This window comes from Micrasema longulum, unplaced genomic scaffold (assembly GCF_059751315.1).
Source record: "Micrasema longulum isolate JH-2025_06_02 unplaced genomic scaffold, ASM5975131v1 h1tg000178l, whole genome shotgun sequence".
In the NCBI taxonomy this organism is placed as follows: Eukaryota; Metazoa; Arthropoda; class Insecta; order Trichoptera; family Brachycentridae; genus Micrasema; species Micrasema longulum.
The window spans coordinates 672651-696556 of NW_028277383.1; the positions used below are offsets into that span (position 1 = coordinate 672651).

A 23906-nucleotide genomic window follows, 5' to 3' on the forward strand; every position below is an offset into this window, starting at 1 on the left:
CGAATTCGAGGTTAGTAGTTGTACATTTCAATGTTCAAGAATTGTAACAGACATTAAACTTTACAGAAACAGTTTACTATCAACCATCTACAAAATGTTTGCGGTTTTTATATTCTAAAAACATAATACATTAAAAATATAGTACAGGAGCTTCATGGTATTTTTTTCTTTATCTTTACAAACACTAGACACTGATGTTGCCACAACTTTTTATTGACGACTACAAAACTTAACTTTTAAAGTTTACTTGGTATTATTATTTATTATTATTTATGCTTTATCAGTATAATATTTTAATAAGCAGACGTAATATACCTGTACCTTAGTGGATTAAACACGGGAGTCCACTTTTTGCCGTTTTGAAGTTAAAAGTACAGAAATTATCGCAGTAAGCTATTTTATACGTGAATAAAACACCTAAATGCACGTCGTGGTAAAAATGCTTTATTTAATTTAAATAAAACCCTGCTGTCACATTTGTTTCAATTTAAAAAAACATCGGTAGTCCCAGATACACTATTTTAATAATTTGTACTATTATTTTTTAAATAAAAATTCATTTTACATTGAAAGTTTTTTATAGGTTGAAATTATTTCATTTGGTTCAAAAGTTAAGATGTTTTGGAAATCGTACAATCACGAAATCTAGTTTCCTTAACATATCGTTCAATGATATTATGTAAAGAAAACGCGTTATTTTAATTTATAAGCGGAAGTTGCGCTCTTTCTTGAAGGCATTATATTAAAAAAATATTATTGTTATATTGAAATCCTTAAATTTACCCATCGTCATACACCTAATCATAAAGAGCACTACGTATTTTATTTGAATCAGATATTTGAAAAGTTAAATAGGTACGAATATTTTAAAGGTTGCTGTTATCAATGGGTATATTTTTGAGTGATCCCTTGTAAATCGGATTCGAATATAAATTACTATAGTTAGATTCTATACAAATTACACAAACATATCAGTTTTCTACAAAACACATAGTTTACCCTAAAAATGGTTCCTGCAATGGTAGCCGAAACGTCGGCATGAATCTAACTTACAAGGGATCATCCAAAAAAGATAAATATTGGAAAAGTTGTTCACATTTATATTAAGTTTGTTATTATACATAGTTAATAGTTATGTGTCATTAGTAATTTTAACATTGATTACTTATCCGTTGTTTACACGAGGACGGGACAATACCTGCTGTATAGTCCCAACTTCGAACCTACATATTGTCCTATTGTGAATACAAATTTAGAGACAAGGAGCGTTGGAGACAAAGTGTATATATTTTCGCAGCGTTCCGCATTTGAACTACGGTCGAATTTATTCTTGTATTATCCCACGGTCCCGTCCTGCACGGTCTGAGCTGAGACAGGACAATATTGTCCTATGTATTGTATTGTCCTCTTGTGAACTATGTTTTATAACTTTCTCTTTATACTTTAGGAATAACAACATTTCTACTGTGACAACATGTATTTTCCTATACATGCATAATAATATCTGTACCACAAAGGATAAACCTCAGGAACATTGAAGAATTTTGTGATTGTGCTATTTCCAAAACAACATAACTTTTGAAACAAATAAGAGGATTTCAATCAATAAAAAACCTTTAATGTAAAATAATGTTTATTTTTTGTGTAAGGAACAATATCCGTAAATAAATAAATAATAATATATATTAAAATAGCACATCGAGGACAACTAGTGATTTTGTATTAAAATAAAGTAGACTTAAGATTTTTATTTCAACTTAAAAAAGCATTTTTAAGACGAACGTTTTTCAACGGTGTTTTGTTCAGGTATAAAATAGCTTATTGCTATGATTTCTGCATGTTTAACTTCAAAACGGCATAAAGTAGACTCCGGTGTTTTATCCTCTAAGGTACAGATATATAAAAGCTGTGAATCAGACACGCTCGAAATCAATAAAGAAATGCTATCGTGTTAATATAGCCAAAACGATTTTATTCTTGGGTAAAGTTTTTCTCAAACAAATGTTAAAACTTTGATTGGTTGTCGCGCCATGTTCCAATAGCAAAAACCTCTTTCGTTGCCATCCAAAATATTTTTTTCTGTTTTTTACCGCGTCCGGTCAAGATGAAGATTACAATTTTGTGGGAAATAGAAAACAAAAAATAAAATGTGATTTTTTCAAGCCTGGGTGTTCTGTGCTGTAAATCACTAATTGGGACTCCTGGCCAGTTGTGGTACTAAAAAGTATTATTATTTTATTTTTTTATACCAGATTAAGTTACACTTTACATACATAATTATATGCATGAACTCATTATGGGTTTTTAGACTATGTTCGTGTTAAGCTTTAACAATAAACATAAAAGAAAAAGTTAATTGGAAGAAGTAATTGAGTCGGTTAACATAAAAAATAGTTGAATCCTGACTAAACGATTTTACAGAAACAACGTTTTTCTGTAACAGATTATCGCGATTCGATTAATTTATAAAAGGACAACATTTCGATTTTAAGAACGATTTACGAGTAAATGTATTTTATATAAATAAAATAATAAGAGATTTAACAGTATCCATAAAAAGTAAATAATTATTTTGAATTTAACCGCGTTTGATATAGTGAAGTGGATTAAACTAGTTTTGAAAAAATCCTTTAATAAATATAACCAATTTTGATTTAATCTGTCATTTATTGCCTATTTAAGGGTTTTCGCTACTATATTAATTTTATTTAATTTATTTAATATCATAATATACAGGTGTTCTTTAAACCCTGTCACATACGAAACAGCGATGATCAGTATAGGCAAGAAGACATATCAGCACATTAAAAAAAATATTTAGAAGTAAGAATTTTTTTGAAATTCATGGCCTCCATTTTATTCTTCTGGGTGTCCACCTGCCATCATTTTGCCTCGTTAAATGTCCTGCCCATTGCCACTTTAATTTAACTGCACGAGCCATGATACCCATGACTCCAGTTCAGCGCCTTATTTCTTCATTTCTTATTCTGTATCTTAGACATACACCCAGCGATCGTTGCGTGCATTTTAATTTCTGGCTACTTTTCTGTGTTGCAGACATGGTTTCTAGTCCATATGTCGTCACCGGCAATATGCATGATTCATAGACTTGTCTTTCTAAGTCTAAGCATATAGCGACATCTTTATTTTTAAACATATATTTTAGTTTACCGAAATATTATATGAAATATGCCTATTCATCTTGGTAATTCCGCTGTCTGGTTATCTTTAGCGAGTTTAACTTTGTGTCCTAGATGTATGTATTCATCAACCACTTCGATTGTATTATTGTTAACACTTTGATCACCGGCCGAATACACATAGAATTTACCCTGTGCCCGGCCCATTTTTGTGAAATTTCATGATTTGTGAAGGGTTTCTTAAAAGTGTCATAATTATAAAAATACTGGGTTTAATCAATCGAAACTTCTAATACTTATTTTAAACAATTCAATAAGTCATTTTTGCATGATAGTTTACAACATTAGCCTTCATGGAGAGCCACATTGCAATGTTCGCACAATTGGTTATGTTTTTTATGATTATTTTAGTTTATATTGCTTATTATGTTAATTATAATTAGATTAATTACGATTTTATTATTATATTAACTTTGTTAAATAACTAATTTACGGCATGTTTAACTTATTGTAAAATGTTTTCTTTGGCACGGGACCCCCCAGTGACGGAACATTATTCTGTATAAAAAAAAGAATACAAACATTTTAAAAGTATAAATAAATTAATATACAGGGTCTCACTCCTTTTATTGTGCTTTGTATCCCGGTCCCGCGTTTTCACGTGGTTTATCAGCAGCGAAAAAGCACAAATAAGTCACTAAATGTCAATAAAATGCACTTTTTTAGACAGCTGTTAAACCACGTGAAAACACGGGACCGGGACACAACGCGTGGTTAAATAATCGCGTGTTTACACGGCTCCGGGATACAAAGTGTTAAGGAAATAATTTACAGCAAAAGCAATGTTCAATTAGCCATTTTCGTAAATATACAGGTATACAGATATCGTGTCTAAGTGTCCCACTATTTGGTATTTATAATAATATGTTGCATAGTCACAGGCCACAGTTCCTATGCACGAAGTAGTAGAAGTGCAGTATAGACATTACATCGATAGCTTCCGTCTTGGGGTAAGCGAAGCATTCCCATTAAACTTTTACTGCACAATGTACGATACATTCAAACGACGCAAACACACCTAGCTGGGGTGCTATTCTGAACTGCTTTCGCAACACGAGAAAACAGTTTTTCTCGTGTATTTTGTATGTAAATACGCGAGATATTACGGTCAAACGTTTGAACTACCACCTCTGTAGCTCAATCACAAATAACTATCGTCGTGCTTAAAAACTTGCTGAGCATTTGAGCGATCACAATGAACATGCTTAAGTTATCGCAGTCACAAGTCAACGCGTGTGTAATCTCTAAGTCAACGCTCGGGTCGGTTTGTTTTTTATTTTTCCTCGTAAATAAATACAGTTCTTCGGCGAAAAATCGGCGTTTACTATAAAAAAAATTATACAATATATTGCATTTGCAAAATGGTAAGAAGTGACTGCTTTTTTGACATTTGACTTGCCAACAGCCAGCTAAATGCAATAAATAGCATGATAAATAATAAATAAATAAATACAAATTGCAGTTTTGGAATATTTTCCATATTTACACCGGTGAAATTCAAATATGTGATTGCGCAGCAGTATTATACGTCGCGAAACGTGAATATTCATAGTATAGTGTTAATTTTTAAAAATATATTTTTATTTTGTTAATCTTTGTTTTTAATTTTTGTATAAAATTGTAAGATTCAATATGTCCATGTATTTATATTTTCTCAAACTGAATGGTTTGGGTAGGTAGGAAGGAATTGCTTTAAGGCAATATGCCCGCCCTTATATGTATATATATTGTATATGTATATAAAGTGTCAAATAAATAAATATTTTGACATTTAATAATTTGCATTGTGATCGCGAATACGATAAACAACTATGGTGAGAAATTGGTATCACGTCGCTTATTAGCACGTCGATGGTTATTTGTGATTGAGCTACTGGTGTTTACTCTCGTTACACAATTCGTTTTACCATCTTTCGTTTTTAGTGCTACACAAGGTATTTTCATCACCCTCATTTCCCTTTCCGCACCCAGTTGTGCATAGGACACGGCATGTTAAACCAAATGCAGCGTATTTTAATCACCCGTAACATAAAAGTAAGGTGATCAGTTTTACGGTTCAGGTGCTAATCCAGGAACAATGAAGTATTGCGTTTTTTTTTTTTGAAAAAGAAATATTTGCGTTCTTATGATTTACCCAAATATTTAATTTTGAGGGCCATTTTCAACGAGTTGTAAATAACTCACTATTAGAAAATGGAATCGAGTTGGGGTAGAGTGGAATTCGAACCGGAAGGGATTTTTAACGACTTTTAAAGTCAATATTTTACATATGATATAAAATTTAATATGAATACTAGCTTATAAGTATATTTTCGTCTTCGTAAGAAACAGATTACTAGATACGTTTGCTTAATACTAGAATTGCTGTACTAAAATAAAAGTAGCAGATCCTGAGTCATTTGGTAAAATAAATGTTTTCAAAGCAGTAAATGATAAGGTTTCCATATATATAATAACTTTTCTTTGTGATCCGATAAAAATGTCAGTAATAGTACAAATTCTTATACCTATTTAGGTATAAGAATACAACATACGAGTAGTAAAACTAATTATTCATAGATGGCGCTTTTATAATTGTTTACGTTTATTTTTAATGGAAACTTTACAAAACTTGGTTTGCGGAAACTGTACGCTATATTAATTGATTGTATCAAATACCATAAAAATGTTATTTCGCTCCTTTTCACAAAATGGTGTACAAAACAAAAAGTAAGATATGCTATTTTTTGTATTATACACCATTTTGTGAAAAGGATCTAAATTATATGTAAAGTTTCAGCAAACCAAGTTTTGTAAAATTTCAATTGAAAATTAACGTAAAAATGGCATTTTTCAATAAAAAAATATAAAAGCGCCCTCTACGAATAATTAGTTTTATATTTTCGTTAAGAATCACCTTAAGTAAATTATTTTTCTTAAAATGCTTGAAATTGTAGTATTTTTACAATACCGAAACCTTAAAATGGTTATGAAACAAAATCTGCTGGAAAAATGTTATTTTTATTTTATTTATGTTTTACGCTTATTGAAATGGTGTAGGTGTCCCCGCCGTCGGATGACCGTTGCTTCGGCGTCGCGTCGGGGTCCCGTTACCCACAAAAAGTTAGCGAGTACAGGCCAAAAACTATCGATAAATTTATCATATTTTCCTTTTTTAGTTACTTTGAAATATATAACGAACGCGTGCGGGATCTGTTGTGTGCCGAGGACCTGGGCTGCTTGGACAGGGGGGCGGAGCCCGCGCCCTCAAACCTGCTGAGGGGGCTGCGGGTGCGGGAGCACCCGAGGAAGGGGCCCTATGTTGAAGGTAACAGTCAATTTAAACTTACGTGAAAAAATTAAGCTGCGAATGAACGCTACGCAGTCTAGTACAGCGGTTTCCAATATTTTACCATACGCGCCTCCCCGAACTTTCTCATAAAATCACAACACCCCCCTGTCTCAATTGTATGTAAATTAAATAAACGATTAATATAATAGTGGGCGTATTTATTTTTAATAAAATGACAGATAAATAATTAACTTCCAACCGTTTATCATTATAATTAGTAATTTTATCGACTAAACATACTTATATATACTTCGTAAAAGCCATTTCGGGCCCAAAATGAGACTTAAAATTGATATACTATAGTGCATAGCGAAGGTCAAGAAATAAAAGAAATTCAAATTTTGAAAAAAAATATATTCATTAATAGTGCCTTATAAAGGCAAAGAACTAGAAAAAAAAACTCGTGGCTCGTAGCATTATTTATTTTCACCCGTGTGTTCGGGAGTGGTCTTTTCTGCGCGTTAAGTTTGCCCGAGTTATTTCGGGTATGGAAATTTTTGCACGTAATAGCCGCCCGAATATACTCGGGTGTAGTCCTTAAGCGGTTAAACAAATGGTGAATCCTTGGCGTCATAGTAGTATATTTCTTTGTGTCGTCTTTATTCCCAACAGAGACCACGGACATTTTGAGAAACCGCGTTAACAAAGATAGCTAGTTTACAATGGCAAAAGGACACGCAGTCCTTTTTTGCCGACAACAGGATAAATGGCATAGTTTTAAAAATGCAGTTTATTTTAATGCAGCGCCCCCTTGTGGGTCACTCTACGCCCCCCAAAGTAGGGCGCGCCGAACTGGTTGGGAACCCACGCTCTAATACAAAAAACAACTGTCAAAAGGCTAAGGGACTGATATCCCATTGAGTGTTAACATAAGCTGTGTCCGTTTTTTCCCAAATGAAGAGAAAAAGAGGACACAGCGAAAAAAAATACGATAAATTAGTAATTAATGTAATCTGCTTCATTATTTTACAGCAAATTAGTCAATAGTTTATAGCATCTTCACCTTAAATATCCTCGAACAACTATGGCAGCTTTGTTCCCTCCATTGAACGCGAATCGCTATTTCTTCCTCGTCATATTGACTCCACACAACTCGCACTTTGTCCAGATTTAAGCGAGCTAACGGTCCAGAGCTGCTCGCAGCTGGTGTCGCTACTCAGCCTGGGGTCCGCCAGGAGGCGCAGCGCCGCCACGCGAAAGAACCCTCACTCCAGCAGGTCCCACGCCCTGCTCGCCCTGAGGAGAGGCCGTCCCGCCACCACCCTCACTCTGCTAGATCTGGCAGGCAGGTCAGTTAGTCGGACATCTTTAAGTTTTTTCATCACTTTCCCTATTTAAAAATTATCTAAATACGCCGCAATTGGTAATCATTTCAATGCTGTAATTTATTGGTTGATTCACTAGAACTTGTGACGTCATTCAAAGTAGTCAAGGCCATGTAGTAGGCCTTGAAGCAGTTCATTTTTTATCAATTTCTACATACATTTTTTTAAGAAACTTTACAGTACAATTATTAAATTATTTAATTTTAACAAAAAATACATTTTTATATCGAATTTCCCATAGCTGAACTTTCTTATTCTCGCTTTACCAGTAATAATAACTTTTCTTCTTCTACATATTCGTTCTTATGAACATGTATAGAGCATGAGGGCGTCACCAGTAATTATTAATTAATTACTAATTAATGACAATTGTATTAGAGTTAATTATTTTCGGAAAATTAATAATAGAGAGGTTTATTGATTTACTGTTGTTTTTTTTATACAGTGAAAGGCCTAGCAGCGTGAACCAGAGTTTGTCGAGGCAGAAGGAAGGAGCGAACATCAACAAATCTCTTGTCGCTTTGGCAAATGTGATTTCTGCACTTGGTAAGATTAAGTTTCAACATAATTTGTTGCGTTTTATTAATTTTAAACTAAATATGGCGATTGAATATATTAATTACACATGCCTAAACGATTATTTGAATATACAAACATTAGAAAACAGACGAAACCTGAAAGACTTTAAAATATCAACATCAATGGTCGATTGTTATCAACTCATAAATTGTATTAGTAACGTACGCGGGATCGGTGACGCGGGACTACCCATGTGGGATCCACGGGATTTGCGGGACTGAAATAAAAATGGAATTTGAAAAAAAGGAGCGCAGACGTCTTTCTTAATATTAATTCGTCCCGGTCCCGGCCTCATTAAAAGGTAATTAAACAACTTTCTTAATGGAACTCATGATTTTGTCTCCCCATAGCGTATTACTGAGCCGATAAAATGATAGCCTTTGCATAGACAATCATTGTTTTTTTCGTTTTCGGCGTAAGTTTTTTAAGATTACTTTTATTTATTTATTGATTAACACACACGGCACGCAGTGCCTTTAACCTTAAAAAGATACAAATTAAAAATAATTTTAACATTTCAATATAATGTGAAAAACTTAACAATTAAATATAAAAGTATTATTTTACATAAATACTAAATATATAACACAGCAGTTTTGTATAAAAAACATATTTAGATATAAAAAATAATTATACAATGTGTGCAGATAAAATTTTAAAAGGAAAATAATTCATGTGTATTTTTCTTTAAAAGGTACAAAATATAAGTATATTAAACACAATAAAATTATTTTGTATAAAAAAAAATAATTAAAGAAATAATAATAATAATGACAATTAAAGTCATTTAAAAAATAAGTAAACACGTAAATATGGTACACAATAGTACCCATACAAAAGTAAACATAGAAAGCACTATAATCAAAAAAATGTAAATTACCGTTCATCATCTTTGAAATGATTAAATATAGTTAATTTATATAATACTTATAGTATTACTTAGAATATTACAGAGTAATAATAATGATAGATTTGCATTCTACAAATATTTCAATTCGTTAGTTGAAAACGTCTGCCTTGCCTACTAAGCAATACAGCATTTTCGTTTAATCGAATGATGAAAATCGATCACAAGATGATCTGTTACAAAATTATACCAAAGCAGAATTTGGCAGGGAGTTACAGCTGATCCTAGATTGCCGAACGCGCTGGAGCAGTCTTGCAACAATGATAACGAGGGTTAACCGAGTCAAACGATGCATATCTAAAGCTCTTGTTGATCTTAAACTGACATCTTTATTTTCTTTCACTTTGAAGAATTTATAACATTGACTGATATTGAACATGCTTTAGAGCCAGTAAAACTTGCTGTGAATGTTTTATGCCGCGAGGATGTAACTTTAGTTACTGCGGAAACCATATCGTGTTTTTTTTATGATCAACAAACTGAAAAGAAAAAAATAACGGACTGAGAAAGGAACTTGTGACATCTTTATTTCGCCGGATAAAAAAACGCCTCACATCAATGACCGCCGTGTTGCTTTATTTGGAAAATCCAATCAAATATCTAAAACAAGATTCAATGTCTACAAATAAAGAAGATGATACATTCTTTTTTCCAAGCAAAGTAACACTAAGAACATAAATTAAGAGTTTGATTGAGAGGCTGCTATAAGAGGCGCAGCCACAACCTCAAACCGAAACCCAGTGGGTTGATGAGGACTGAGGACGACGATGAAGACGACAACGTGTCTTTATCGCATCTGTCGAGAAGTCGTGAACCCATGAACATTAGAAGATGAATTAGAGCGCAGTCTCCGTACTGAATGGGTAGCCGAGTCTTCACAAATAACATATACCCGCCCGAGTCCCCCGAGCAAATTCACTTGAACTGATATTGAAACGTGAGATGATGCTTTTGGAATGCGGAGGCAATAGCGAAAGTACACACTTAGAAGCTGCTTATAACTATGTAAAGTCGATAAAGCCAAACAGTGTTGAAGCCGAGCGTGCGTTTTCCGCCGCGGGTATATGTGTAACAAAATAAGATCGAATTTAAAAGACGAAACTTTTAATATTTTATGATTTCTTCGGAAACACTTTCAAAATAATTCATCTAATTAAAAAAAAATCGTTGAAAACTTAGAGTATTTAATATATAGGTACTCTTAAGGTTAAAACTGACTGAATAAAAAAATTATGTTTTTTAAATATAATTGTCTTTTATTTCATACAGCACTTCATTAATGCAAGAACATAACTACTTAGAACAAAAAATATGATTTTTTGGCAATCCCGTAAATCCTGCGGATCCGCGGGATTGATGTCCTCGATCCCGCAGGCTTGCGGGATTGAGATATTGATGCGGGATCGGATTCCCTAATTTTTATACTACGGTCAATCATTAAATAATTACAGCGCTACTAATTATATATATAATTCACCGGTACCACGGATACATGTACTTGCAAACCAATATGCTAATAACATCGATGTCTTTAATATAAGCTTTGTAAATAAAAAAAAACAATGTACATGCTAATATTAAACAGAAATTTATATTATGCTTTTATTTTTTCAATCCAATAACGTTTCACCTGCGCAGTTATGCGCTTACTAAACTAAAATGCAGTGCGCTCTGTCTAATTCTGGAATAAGAAACTGCTTTAGTCTATTAATTCCTATAAAACGGTCGTTTAGTACTGAATTCTCAAGTCCGCGCTTGCGCAAATTGAAATCTTTATAAGCTTCGTGGAAGCAGTTCTAACAAACCAATCTGTTTATTTTTCATACAAGAATAATGTTTTTTTTTTTTTTTTTAATTTTTTGGGACTTCAATCGATTGACACGATAGTATTATAATGTTAAAATATGAAATATAACTCTTTTATGCTGAAAATATGACATGTGTTTATGAATTTACTGTATACCATTATTTTATTGCCTTTGTCTTTTCTACACAGTTTTATGTTCTTTTTGTTTAGTTTCTTGTACATATGTTTCTTCATATAAGTGTTGTAATTGGCTTAGGCCGTATATATAATAAATAAAATTGCTTTTTAGTTTATTTCAAAGCACTAAACTCGAATTACTGTGTTATTATGAGGGTACTAAAAGCCAACAAGGGTATTAGAAGAAATCTCCACCAAAAACGGAAAATTTGTTATTGATGCCAAAATAAACTATACATAAAAACCTACTAATTAATACTAAGTAATTCAAAAAAGTTTCTAATTCTTGTAAACACAGATTTCAATTATACTACTAAGACACCGCAAACTTACCATACTGCATTGAGTTAGTGAAGGATAATTAGAAATCTCACAATTAAAAAAAAAAGTTTTTCGCAAATGTCTCGGTAACTCCTTCAATGGAGATTTCTAAGTTTGCTTCTGATACCCTCATATATTTTATCTATGTACCTAGTACCAAGTGACTGCTTTCCTAATCTGAAACCCCACCGCACGTCCTTTGTACCTAGCTGTTTCAAACTTTTACATTATATTTCTTTAAGTTACACATCTTTCAATTGTATTTGTTCATCTTTTTTAAAAAATCTTATACAATATTTTTCCTCTTTAACAGCATACTGTATTTTTTAATATTTTTCTATACCGACTATTTTTCTAAATACTGTACTTTCTTTTGTTTCTTTATAATATTTTTTTTTCATTTTATGTTGTTTATTTACTAATGTTTTATATAATTTATATGTATGTAAAAGCCTTATGGGCGTAAAAAAATAATAAAATAAGGAATCGTGGTAATATCAAAAGAGTTATTGCTTTTTGTTTAATATATTTTTTTATTATGATGAAATTTTACGTTGTTTCAGCCACTCCTTGTACCCGAAACAAATACGTCCCATATAGAGACTCTGTCCTGACGTGGTTGCTGAAGGACACGTTATCAGGACACACTACAAATATTATGATTGCGAGTAGGTTTGATTTATTTTTATCAGCCCGAGTGTTTATTAAAATAAACACAAAATTTAAGATTTATTTCGTCAAGTACCTACCGAAATTAAAAAGCGGCGAGTTTATTTTTAAATTACCGGTATCCTAAGTACCTACGTCCCTATTTTTTGCTGTTTATGTTGGTATTACGCAGAAAAGTTCTTTTTTGGTCAGCTCAAATAATTATTATATTCTGACGAAAAAAAGGTACGTCTCTAAACCGGAAGACAGAAAAGGCCGTAGGGAATAAAATATTTACAAGCATTAATAAGAAGCCATTATATAATAATTAAATACAAATTTTGTATATACAAAGACAATACCTTTATTGATTTATTTATTTAATGATTTACCAGAATTAACAATGTATTTCTTACCGGGAAAACCCGCGCTGGGGAACAAATTTTACAATTTTTGTTTGTTTTTTTTTTTTACACAAATAATAGTTATAGAATATATTTTTTACGTACTTATACAATAAATCATTTAAAAAATTTAAATGAAAAAATGTGAAATATTGTTTGTAAATTTAGACGATTATTATCGCCCTAAATTGTTGTACTTTATATCCGAAAACCTTCAAACTTCAGAGCCACAAAAGTTTAAACACTTAACATAACACTATTTCCCCCTAGCATAAACTGAAGTCGTGTTGAATTATCATAATTACTATGAAAATTCTTATGAACACAACTTAATTGTACATCAATTATATTAGATATTTCGTGACGCACAAATTTAATGCACTTATCGTAGATTTCTTTAGAATGTGAAAAGTATTATTCATAAAGCAGTTTGTTCTTCCACAATTTGATAAACACGGCATTTCAGCTCCAAACCGTAAAAATTCGCAAGGAAAATCCGTGTGAACGTTGAAAGATCGCATTTTTTTACATTTAATAAAACAAAAACATTCCGATTTCCCGACATTCTACAAATAAAATATCCGTGTCCCGACTTGCTATAAATAAACTATCCATGTCCCGACTTGCTATAAATAAACTATCCATGTCCCGACTTGCTATAAATAAAATATCCATGTCCCGACTTGCTATAAATAAAATCAGTGTTAAACAGAGACTTGATAAAAGTAAAATAATAACAATTGACAATGGTTGAAAGGTAAAATAATTGGCACAATTAATAAATTGAACAAAATTTATTGCAACAGAAAAGAAAAACATTTTTGAGAAGGTAATATGGAAGTCTAGGCCGGTTACAAGACTTACGAACTGTCATTAACTGTTTTTTTTTGTATTTTCATTACTGCAGAACAGCGTTTATTCAATATATTTAGCACCATATAATTTTGTTGCCCACTAAAAGGCCAAATTACAGTATAACATTTACCATTCTGCCTATGTTTACACCTTTCCTTTCCACATTTTCTCACCTCTTCCAATCGTTGACCTTTGTGAAGTAAAAGAGCTGAAACTTTTATTGATGTGGGTGAGATTTATCTGGCTGAACTATTTCACCTACTGGGCAACACCTGAAAACATATTTTCAATATTTATACTTCTTTTGGACCAGTTGGTTTAATCAATTACGTTAAAATATTTGTAGACAATGATGGATTTCACTCCCAACAGTGATCTTCAGATTGAAATTTATTGCAACAAATAGGGAAAACATTTTTGATTTAAAATATTTTAATACTTTCCTTTTCCTTAATTTATTCAGGGAACTCATTGTACAATTTTAAGCCCTTGTAACCTTGTACCCCTCCATAACACCTATTCTTCTCTACGGATGCGAATCGTGGCTCCTCACTAGGTCCCAAAACAGCAAAATATTGAGTTTTGGGATAAAGAATGAAGTAATAAGGGACGGACACATCAAACTCCGGTGACAACTGTCATCAAGCGGAAGGATTTCAATTTTTATGTGAGATGAAACGGATATCTGGTAACTATCTGGTATCCGGCCTAATTTTATTATACTGCCGGATACCGGATAGTAGCCTAATATCCGGCGGATACCTGATATTCATTAACCTGGGAAAATTTCATTAAATCAACGCCACTGAATTGATTTATTAATATCGACGTGTTCAGGATAATGGAAGTAACCCTCATTATTCGTAAAAATGTTTATTTTTTGCATAAAAACTGTTATCTGCTCGTACCATAGTTGACAATGTTGATCACGACGAAATCAAGTCACTGGTGAAAATTATAAATAAAATATAATAAAACTAAAAACAGTAATTTTATTATTATAATGCAAATGGATGCAGAAATGAGGAAGACCGAGAAAGACATGGCATGACCAAATTCAACAAATGCGAGCGTGCATGAGAAGATGTATGAATGTAGCAATGTAGAGAAAGCGAAGTCTGTATCCAAAGACAAGAGTGATATGGCGTTCTATCCTCTCTCTCTCGGCGTGATGGTTTGTTTGCTGTAATTTACATAAATTGATAAGCATTTAATTTGAATATTATATGTTTTACGCTGCCATTTTATGCAGGGATAAATTGATTAAATTTGAGGTAGGATCTTTTTTAATTCAATATTTTTTCCGATGTCGATTCCGGGTGAAATTAAGAATACAGTTCTGTGTATGAAATATTAACAAGAATAGTTTTATATGTGCCCAAATTCAATATTAAAATATTCTTTTTTTAAACGTATATATATGTGGAACCCGGACGAGTGGTTTTGAGTCGATTGATTTCTCTCTCCGTTAAAAATCCTGAAAAATGAAGTCAAGTGGAGGCAAATCCACCTCATTGCGTAGTGGTTGGCCTACCGTGCTTGAGGTTCTGGGTTCGATTCCCAGCAAGGTCGAAATGAAATACATAAAGAGCTGACGCATACATACATATACGAGTATATATGTATATATATAAAAGTTACCCTTCTTGTCTTGTATTTTTTATTTATTTAACTTTTTGTGCATAAGTTTAATTGTACATTGGCGGGCTTATTGCCAGACGGCAATTTATGGCAACCAACTAATAAAAAAAAAAAATTGTGTAAAAGTTACATCGAGTTGAGTGTTTTATTGAAAAAAAATGTGCAATTTAATGAGAAATTAAAAACATTAAAAAAAGCAAGTTCCCTTAAAGCTAGGGTTTCCTAGGACAGCGGTGCCCGTATCTTAACGGCCGTAGTGAACGGTGATGCGGTGGACAGCTGTCGTAACGGTGCCTAGATAGTGGTTTTCTAGGAAAACGGTATTATCAACACCATTTAACACCGTTTCTCTAGGAAACCCCTCTGGCTGTCCACCGCATCACCGTTCACTACGGCCGTTAAGATACGGGCACCGCTGTCCTAGGAAACCCTAGCTTAACAGATAATGCCGGCGCAACGACACGACGTTATTTATGTAAACGAATATATAACAATAAATTAAATACATTTCACAAAGTAACACGATTGTAAATTGATCCAGCCGTCTCTCCTTCCTTTTCCTGCTACGCCGAGACTGTGAATACCATGCGCTGGGCGGCGCGGGCCGGTCGCATCCCTCCCGGAGGCGGCGCGCCGGGGGGCGCGCGTGGCGCCGCCCAGCGCAGCCTGTCTGCGCTGCGGGCCGAGGTGGCGCGCCTCCGGGGGCTGCTCAGCGCGGCACCCAAGCCGCTCCCGCCCCCGCCGCAAGTGCACCAAACCACTCAGGTAGATATTAAGCAGCAAAAATTGAGAAGATGTTCAACCCTCTAGGGTGACTTAAAGCTGTATTATACAAACCAAAAAACTGATTTTTACTCAATATCTACCCAATAAATATAATAAATTAAGGACGCAGCATGAAGAGGGAGGCAATTTTAGTTTGGAAACTATAAAAAACTGTTTTAATGGTCATATCTGAGATTATTAATTATTGATCATTGTTGACTGTATGTTTCTGTAAAATAAATAAGTAAATAATAAATAAAATAATACACAAAATTAAAATGCACGTATTTTCACATTATTGTGGATAATTTATACTGCGCTATTTTCAATGATAAATGATTAATTTAATTTAACTTTTTTAAATTTGTAATTTAAGTAAAACAATTTACTTTGTTTTCATATGCTCTACGGATTTATTCAAATGATTTGTACTCGTAAAACAAGTGAGTTCTAAGTTTTTTTCGAAACATCACTCTCACGGTTTAGCGACTTCAGCTGGGAGAGCATTCCATGCCATAGGGCCTACGACTGAAAATGGTCGCTCACCGAATTTAGTGCGCTGTTTGCGTAGAAGTATAATAACTTTTCCTTTCGCCATAGATGAAGCTGATCTAAGCGTAAGACGTCTGTCAGCTAGTTCATCTGGAATGCATAGTTCCCTTAGATATTCTGGAGCAGAGTTGTGCAGCGACTTATACATACGCCAACAGAGTTTGTATTCCACCCTCTGTAGAAAACGTAGCCAGTGTAATTCCCGAAATAGTGGTGTGACTTATTAAAGTAAAACTTTTAGAGTTATTATAACTTATTTAAAACTTTGGGATAGGTAGTTTAAGGATAGGTTATCGACTTAGCTCTCAGCTACAAACGGAAGCTGAGTCTCATTGACAATAATAATATTTAGCCTATTTTTAAATAAAAAAGATAAAAAACAGAGACAAAAAACACTAAATCTCCTATACATATAAAACAAACACTACGTTTTACACACATCACTTCATAAACAACACTCCTCATTCACAACTATGGAGATACCAACACAAATGGACTCGCATGTTCTACATATTCTTGTCACATTTTGTTGCCCTGTTCAGAAATTGTATTATATATTGTGCTGTGTACGTAACTGGTGCTGTGTTAGGTTTCTGTTTTTTGTTACCAATATAGCACTGTGTGCACAACAATAAACATAAATAAATAATAAAAAATAATGTAATAACTTGAACACCGTTTTAAGGATTATGGCTATAAATCACACAAAAAAATCATCACATATTATTTTCACTCTACAAATCATTGTTTGTTGCAAACGGGAGCAGCTCAGGGTCTGTTTCCATATTACCTATGCATTCTTATTCTTAGTGGTGGGGTCAGTGATATGCAAGCTCCTGACGTCACTGCGACCTGTGAAGATCTGTTTCGACGGGTCCCCGTGAATAGTTCTCGCCCTCTAAGCCCAGGTCTATAAAGAGCCTGGCTACTGTGTGGAAGGCGAGAGTTTACATTTTGCTAAATCTCCCCCTCCAAGCCCAGATCCGTAAAGTATCGGGCTTTTAGGTAGGGCGCAAGCTCTTTAACATCCGCAGGTTTAACCGGTGGTCCCCGGGGATGAGGATCCTTTTACGAATCATCAAAGCATCACATTCACATAGAATGTAATACACATTGTGTATAGGTGTTTCCTCATCTGCACTGCAGAACCTACATCTAGAAGTTTCGAAAAGGTTCATTAGAATGAGGTGTTTGTTCCGTGCGCCATACATTGTGGCAGAGCTAATTTTCGCAATAGATCGCTTGTTTTCCAATGAAATTTACTATTGTCCATCAAACGATAGTGAAAAAAAAGTAAGACTGCAAAACTTTCATCTAAATAAATTGAAATTGAAATCTTCTTCATGCAAAGTCCTCAATTTAAAAAGTAGTCGAACTCCGCGTAAACATTGTACTGGGGAAGCAGCGTGGAATAAGTTAAGGGTCACCTATAAACAATGCATAATGGGTAATTATTTGGACCGCCTAATACAGGAACTGCCCAAAATCACTCGCAAACGAGTGGAGGCGTATAAAAAAAAAAAAAAAAAAAAAAAAAAATACAGGAACTGCAGTGCCTCCGAAACGTTCACGCCTGGACGGGTGAATTTCTTCGCTGTCTTAAGCTAGGGTTTCCTAGGACAGCGGTGCCCGTATCTTAACGGCCGTAGTGAACAATGATGCGGTGGACAGCCGTCGTAACGGTGCCTAGATAGTGGTTTCCTAGAAAAACTGTGTTATCAACACCATTTAACACCGTTTCTCTAGGAAACCCCTCTCTAGTCGACGTTACGACGGCTGTCCACCGCATCACCGTTCACTACGGCCATTAAGATACGGGCACCGCTGTCCTAGGAAACCCTAGCTTTTCGTTGTCTTACAGCCCCGCCACATTATGCTCCTTGCGCTGCTCATTACTATGCTCCTCGCGCTGCCGCCCTGTCGCCCGACGTTGCCTTCTGCCCACACACTGCTCTACTCGCGCAATTAATCGCGACGCTCATCGCAACAACGTTCATTTTGCTAAAGTTTTATTTCAATTTAAATAAATTCAATTTGAGACAATTCTTAGCCGTAAACGCCGTTCTTTCAAAATCGCGCCATAAAAAAAAGTAAATAAACATTAGATAAAAACAATTCTTTTCTTAAGTATTTCTGATAAAAAGTATACTTTAAAGATTTATTTAAATAAAATATAATTACTTTTCGACCGGCAGATTACGCCTCTTGAAATTAAGACTAAACATTGGTTACTTATATAAAAGGTAAAGTATTTTAGTCAAATTTGTTAATATGATTTAATAATACGAGTATATTCAATACAAAAAGTTTTGATTTTTTAAAAGAAATAAAAGCATTTTAAATCACATAAATTTTGTGTCATTTTTCTTAAATTGTTAAATCATTCTATCAAATCCCAAAAGGAACACTCCCGCACTACCAGAAGTCAAACTAGAGGATGGGTCATGGGGTCTATCACAAACTCTGAATTCGGGCAAAGAAATTTCAGGTTTCTGGGCCCCAAAATATTCAATATGTTACCCAAAGATTGCAAAACCATGACCCGGATTCAATTTAACAAATTTGTAAAAAATTGGTTACTGGATTTAGGTCGAGAAAAATCGGAAAATTTACTAAAAATAAATTCCTAATAAATTAATATTGTACAACTGTTTAGTATATTAACAAGTAGGTAGTTATGTTATTGTTTATTTTGCATAAAAATGTCTGCCTTAAAACAGGTTGTACCTAGTTAGGCAGACTAGACATGATCCGAGAAATCTATTACCTAAGTGTTTATGTAATAGATAAAGTTATTGTTATTTTTGTTAATAAACTTTGATTATTATTATTATTATTATTTCATCAGACGTTTGACAAAAAAATATCCTAATTCAAAACATTTTTCAGTTGTTGTTTTTTGGCTTTTTTTTAAAGAAGTATAATATTTACAAGCAAAACATTCTCCTGAAATGAAAGTACGTACTTTCTTCCAAGTCTTAAGGCTTTTCGCTGGTTTTTCATTTCTTCTAATTCATTTTTCCATATTTACAGGTGTCTTTTAATTCTATTTGCGAAGAGGACCGAGAAAAAACCGAATCCAACGAAGAAATCAGTGGAATATCAGAATGTACCATAAAGGAAGAAGACATCACAGAAAAACCGGAGCACGAGGGTGAAGATTCCTTCAATTCTCTCGCATCTTCGCGAGTCAGTATCGCCAGTAATGATACTCTCTCCGGGAACACTAGTATTGTCTCGACTAGATCCAATCTCCACTCTAGTCAGGCCGAAGATCGCCTTTTTGGACCTCGACTTCACCGGGCGGGAAGTGTTCACGATGTGCCGCTTCCTCCTCTTAGGAACAAGAAACGCCAATACAGCTCTCACGAAGCATTACCTTCCGCGGATAAATTCAACTCGTTCAGAACCCTCAAATCATCTAACAAAATACCGCTAGTAAGATTGAACAAAAATGTTATAAATAGGTTAGCAGAAAAGGAAAAATTGGCCAAACCGGATAAAACAGAAAAACAAAACGAATCAGCCAAAGTTCAAATCAAAACTCCGGACACCGCGAAGAGTATACAAAATATTCAACATGTGCCATTCCAACCTTTTAATAAAAGGGCTGTTATTGTGGCATCTGTTACAGATAGGCTGTACACAATGTCTAAACGGAAAGAAGAAAGTGCAACATCAAATAATGCTCTTTCTTGTATCAGCAAAAAACCACTGAATGAACTGAAAATTTGTAATAATGCCAGAAAAAAGCTCATGGATATAAGTTACCGGGCACTAAGAGCATCTCGTAGGCTGCGAGCTGGAGTAACAGCACAAACCCAAACTGAAAATCAGTCGTCAATCAGAGTTAAAGAGGTAGCAATTGATATACAAAATGATATAGAACCTCTGAAAACGGATAATCTTCAAACCGATAAGATTTATCGAAACGCTGGCGTCGAGACAGAAGCGTCAACTATGTTATTCAAGGAAGCTTCCGTGGGAACTAATGGTGGTTCTATTTACAGTGTAGACAAAAGTATCGAAACTGATAAACTATCAAATCATTCTAATTTAATGTTCACAAAAACTTGCGGCGTGATGACTGAAGAAGTTCGTTCTTTTAATGTAATATCAACACAAACTCAAGAACTTGCTCCCTCGAGAAAAAAATACTCATCCTTCACAAAATATCTCAAATTTAAACGAGATCCTCCCGCCCCGATTATTTGTGGGGAGAGAGAATCATCCCCAAACGTATTAAATATTAGTATATCTCATGATTTCGGTCAAATGGAAAATGATGTAGATGGAATTTCAGATGATAGTCTCGAAAGCGATAATCTCAATGTTTCCAACATTAAATTAGCAACTCGAGCAACTCCCGATCTACTCAATAATCATAATCCGGGAGAAAATTCAAGCAGTGGGGAGACGAATAATATCCTTCAAAAAATTACGAATACAATGGGAAGTCCCGTACAAAACCAACGTGCCGGTTTTTCGGGAAATTTAGATGCGAACGATAACGACAAATGCGGAAATTCGATATTAGCAAAGTGTACACTAAACTCTGAAGAAATAACTTCGGGTGGGCGTGGAAGCTCGAGAGTGACAAAGTGTGATAGTGTAATCAAAAGTAAAACACAAGCCAATATCAATCAAACCAGCGATCGCGTGACGGCCGTCTCGGATGAAGTCGTAAAACAACCTGGCGTGACTCGGGGCATTTCGCAACCTTCCAACTCCCCCGCAATCTTAACATCCGACACCGTTAAATTAACAACTAAGGGTGTTGAAAATGACGAACAGAGCCACGAAACTTGTCTTCGCAGTTCTAAATCGACTCAAGCAGATTCAGCCTTAGATAACTTTTACGCGGATTTCCTCGAAGATGTTTATGTGCCTTTACCCCGCATATGCGTTAGTACAGAGAATAAAACGAATAGTTGGCCACATATGAAAAATATAATCATGGGGAGAAACGAAAATAACTACCCCTACAATATAAAACTATCGCCCAAAAGACCTCGCGAATTGAATAAAAGAAAAAAGTCTAAAACGGTAACCTGGAAACCCGATATTCACATTAGTTCAAGTCGCAATAAAAAGAAGCCACATTATAAGAATTCTTCTGTAAAACAGTCGAGCGATAATGTTCAAAAATGCAGTCACCGCGCTACCTGTCAGCTGTCTTGCAACGAAAGGAGGACGAATTATTCATGTCCTGGACACATTACGAAATCGAACTATTTAGAAAAAACTTGTGAAACAAATCAAAACTTTATGGGAATCCATTGCTGGAGTGAAAGACATTTGACACCCTTCAACAATCTGAGAGAAAATCAATCTCATATTGATTCGGAAAACGGATGCGAAATATCAAACCATGATGTGAAATGCCTTCAGTACATGGAAGCCACCACAAACTTGATAAAAGAGGCCACAATGTTAGTCACATCAATCGGTGCTGTAAAAGGATTATCTGAACTAACATTGAACAACAATGGACCGAAAACCAGAACAATTTCTCCAATTTGTAATGAGCAGTTACAAATTGTTGACGAAAATATTTACAGAACTACAAATTTAGGAGAGTTTCATAAGTCGTCCACTTCAGGAAACACGCGAAGAAAAATAAATATTAATTCTCCTCACCCAATTAACGCCGAGTTAATAGATAATGAGGAAAAGCACAACAGCGATTTAGGAAAATTAGAAGACACAGCTGACCTTTATGATACAATATTTTCAAGTGATGACGAACTCATTTCAGCGAGCAAAGAAATCGATGCGATCGAAAAAGATCTATTCACATCTTTAGATCGCCTCGAGGACAGTACTGAAAGGACTAAACAATATTTCTCGTCAGTTCCAAAACGATATTCGGAGACATTCGACAGAAAGCTTGCATCTTTTCCCCCCGATTGTCAGAGTGGACCAACTCCTTACCCACGCACAAAACGAAACCCGAGCAAGTATCTTGAAGAACTCAGAAAACTGCGCAAGGAACTCGTGGAATCTACTAAACGAGATGAATTTATATTTAAGCAGTTCCATACGAATAATTAAGTTACTTGTCCAAATACTCGTATATTTATTATTTGAATTGTATAGGAATTATATTATCGACATTAAGTAATAAAAAAAATATGAAGAGTTACTTTCTTTAATCTCATATACTTTTCAATTCTGAGCTATAAAAAAAACTGTATTACGATAAATTTTCATTCAAGCAATTGAAGAAGATTATTTTATTTTTTTAATCTCCAACTTTTATGTTGAAATTAGAACAATGCATAGAATTAAGAATAGTCTAGAAACCGCATACGAGCATCAAACAGAAGGCGATTAAACTCCTCATAAATGAGTAGTTTTACGTTTGGACCCATTAGTTTCTTTGTAGACGTCGCTCAGTACGCAACTCCCGAGTTGAATTCAACTATGCCGTGTTGTGTCCTTTTAAAGTGTAGAAATACTACTAGGATCTTAAAGAAACGGGATGGGATCACATTTCATGTGTAATTATCAAATGAATGTGTAAGTAGCAAATACATTACTTAAAAATTGAATTATTTTTCAATGTCAGATTGTCGAAGAAATCAAAATGGACATTTCGTTAGTGTTGCCAGGGTAGTAAATATTTTTACCCTACTTTGCTCATCTAATGAGAGAACTAATGAAAATTAGACTTCGGATTAAACAACTCTGTAGTGGACATTTGACCGATATTATCTTTAAACCATCAAATATTATTTAACATGATATAAAAATATCCGTTTCATGTAAAATTAATTTTGTTTTTTATTTTAAGTTCAAAGTTCATTAATTCAATTACTCTTATTAAATGACCCTTTACTTATCTACTCTGTTGTGTTAATCAATTTTTCCGCGTGCAATGTAAAGTTAGAGAAATTAACAGATTGCTTTTTTTTACCTTACATTTGTGTTATGATTATATTTTTTCCCATTTGAAAACATTACGCGGCGACTTCACGAATGCGCGCGGCGAATGTGGGGCATAATGGGGGAATTTTCGGACCAGTCCGATGTATTCAAATATGATTCTAAGCTCCTTCTGGATTATTCTTAATTCTATGGAACAACGTTATTAAAAATTAGTTATAGTAATTAGCGACTACATCCTCGGTGAAATTGTCGCGGAAAGTCTGAGGGGCTGATGGAGACTGTTACATGGCCAACACATGTTCTTATTTGAATTGTTTTTTTTGTTATTGAATTTTGTAGATCCTTATTAAATATTACTATGTTTTTCTATGAATTGATTATTGTTTTTATATGTTGACTGTCTTAGAACAGGGTTATATGAAAATACTTATTATTATTATTCTGAGGTATCATTCAAATGAATATTTTACTAAATGTTCGTAGACAAGAACTGGATTCAACCC

At 34.1% G+C, this 23906-nt stretch overlaps 1 protein-coding gene across 1 annotated transcript in view; it reads left to right on the forward strand.

Annotated features, from left to right (window-relative positions):
- LOC148283922 (uncharacterized) overlaps positions 1–22667 on the forward strand; it is a 47565-nt gene extending 24898 nt beyond the window's left edge. The window contains exons 5-10 of the mRNA XM_088242940.1: positions 6359–6507; positions 7640–7820; positions 8302–8402; positions 12211–12315; positions 15737–15960; positions 19546–22667. Of these exons, the coding sequence (XP_088099066.1) occupies positions 6359–6507; positions 7640–7820; positions 8302–8402; positions 12211–12315; positions 15737–15960; positions 19546–22566 (3781 nt within the window). The 3' untranslated portion in view covers positions 22567–22667. The remainder of the gene's footprint in view (positions 1–6358; positions 6508–7639; positions 7821–8301; positions 8403–12210; positions 12316–15736; positions 15961–19545) is intronic.
- Positions 22668–23906: the final 1239 nt, after the last annotated feature.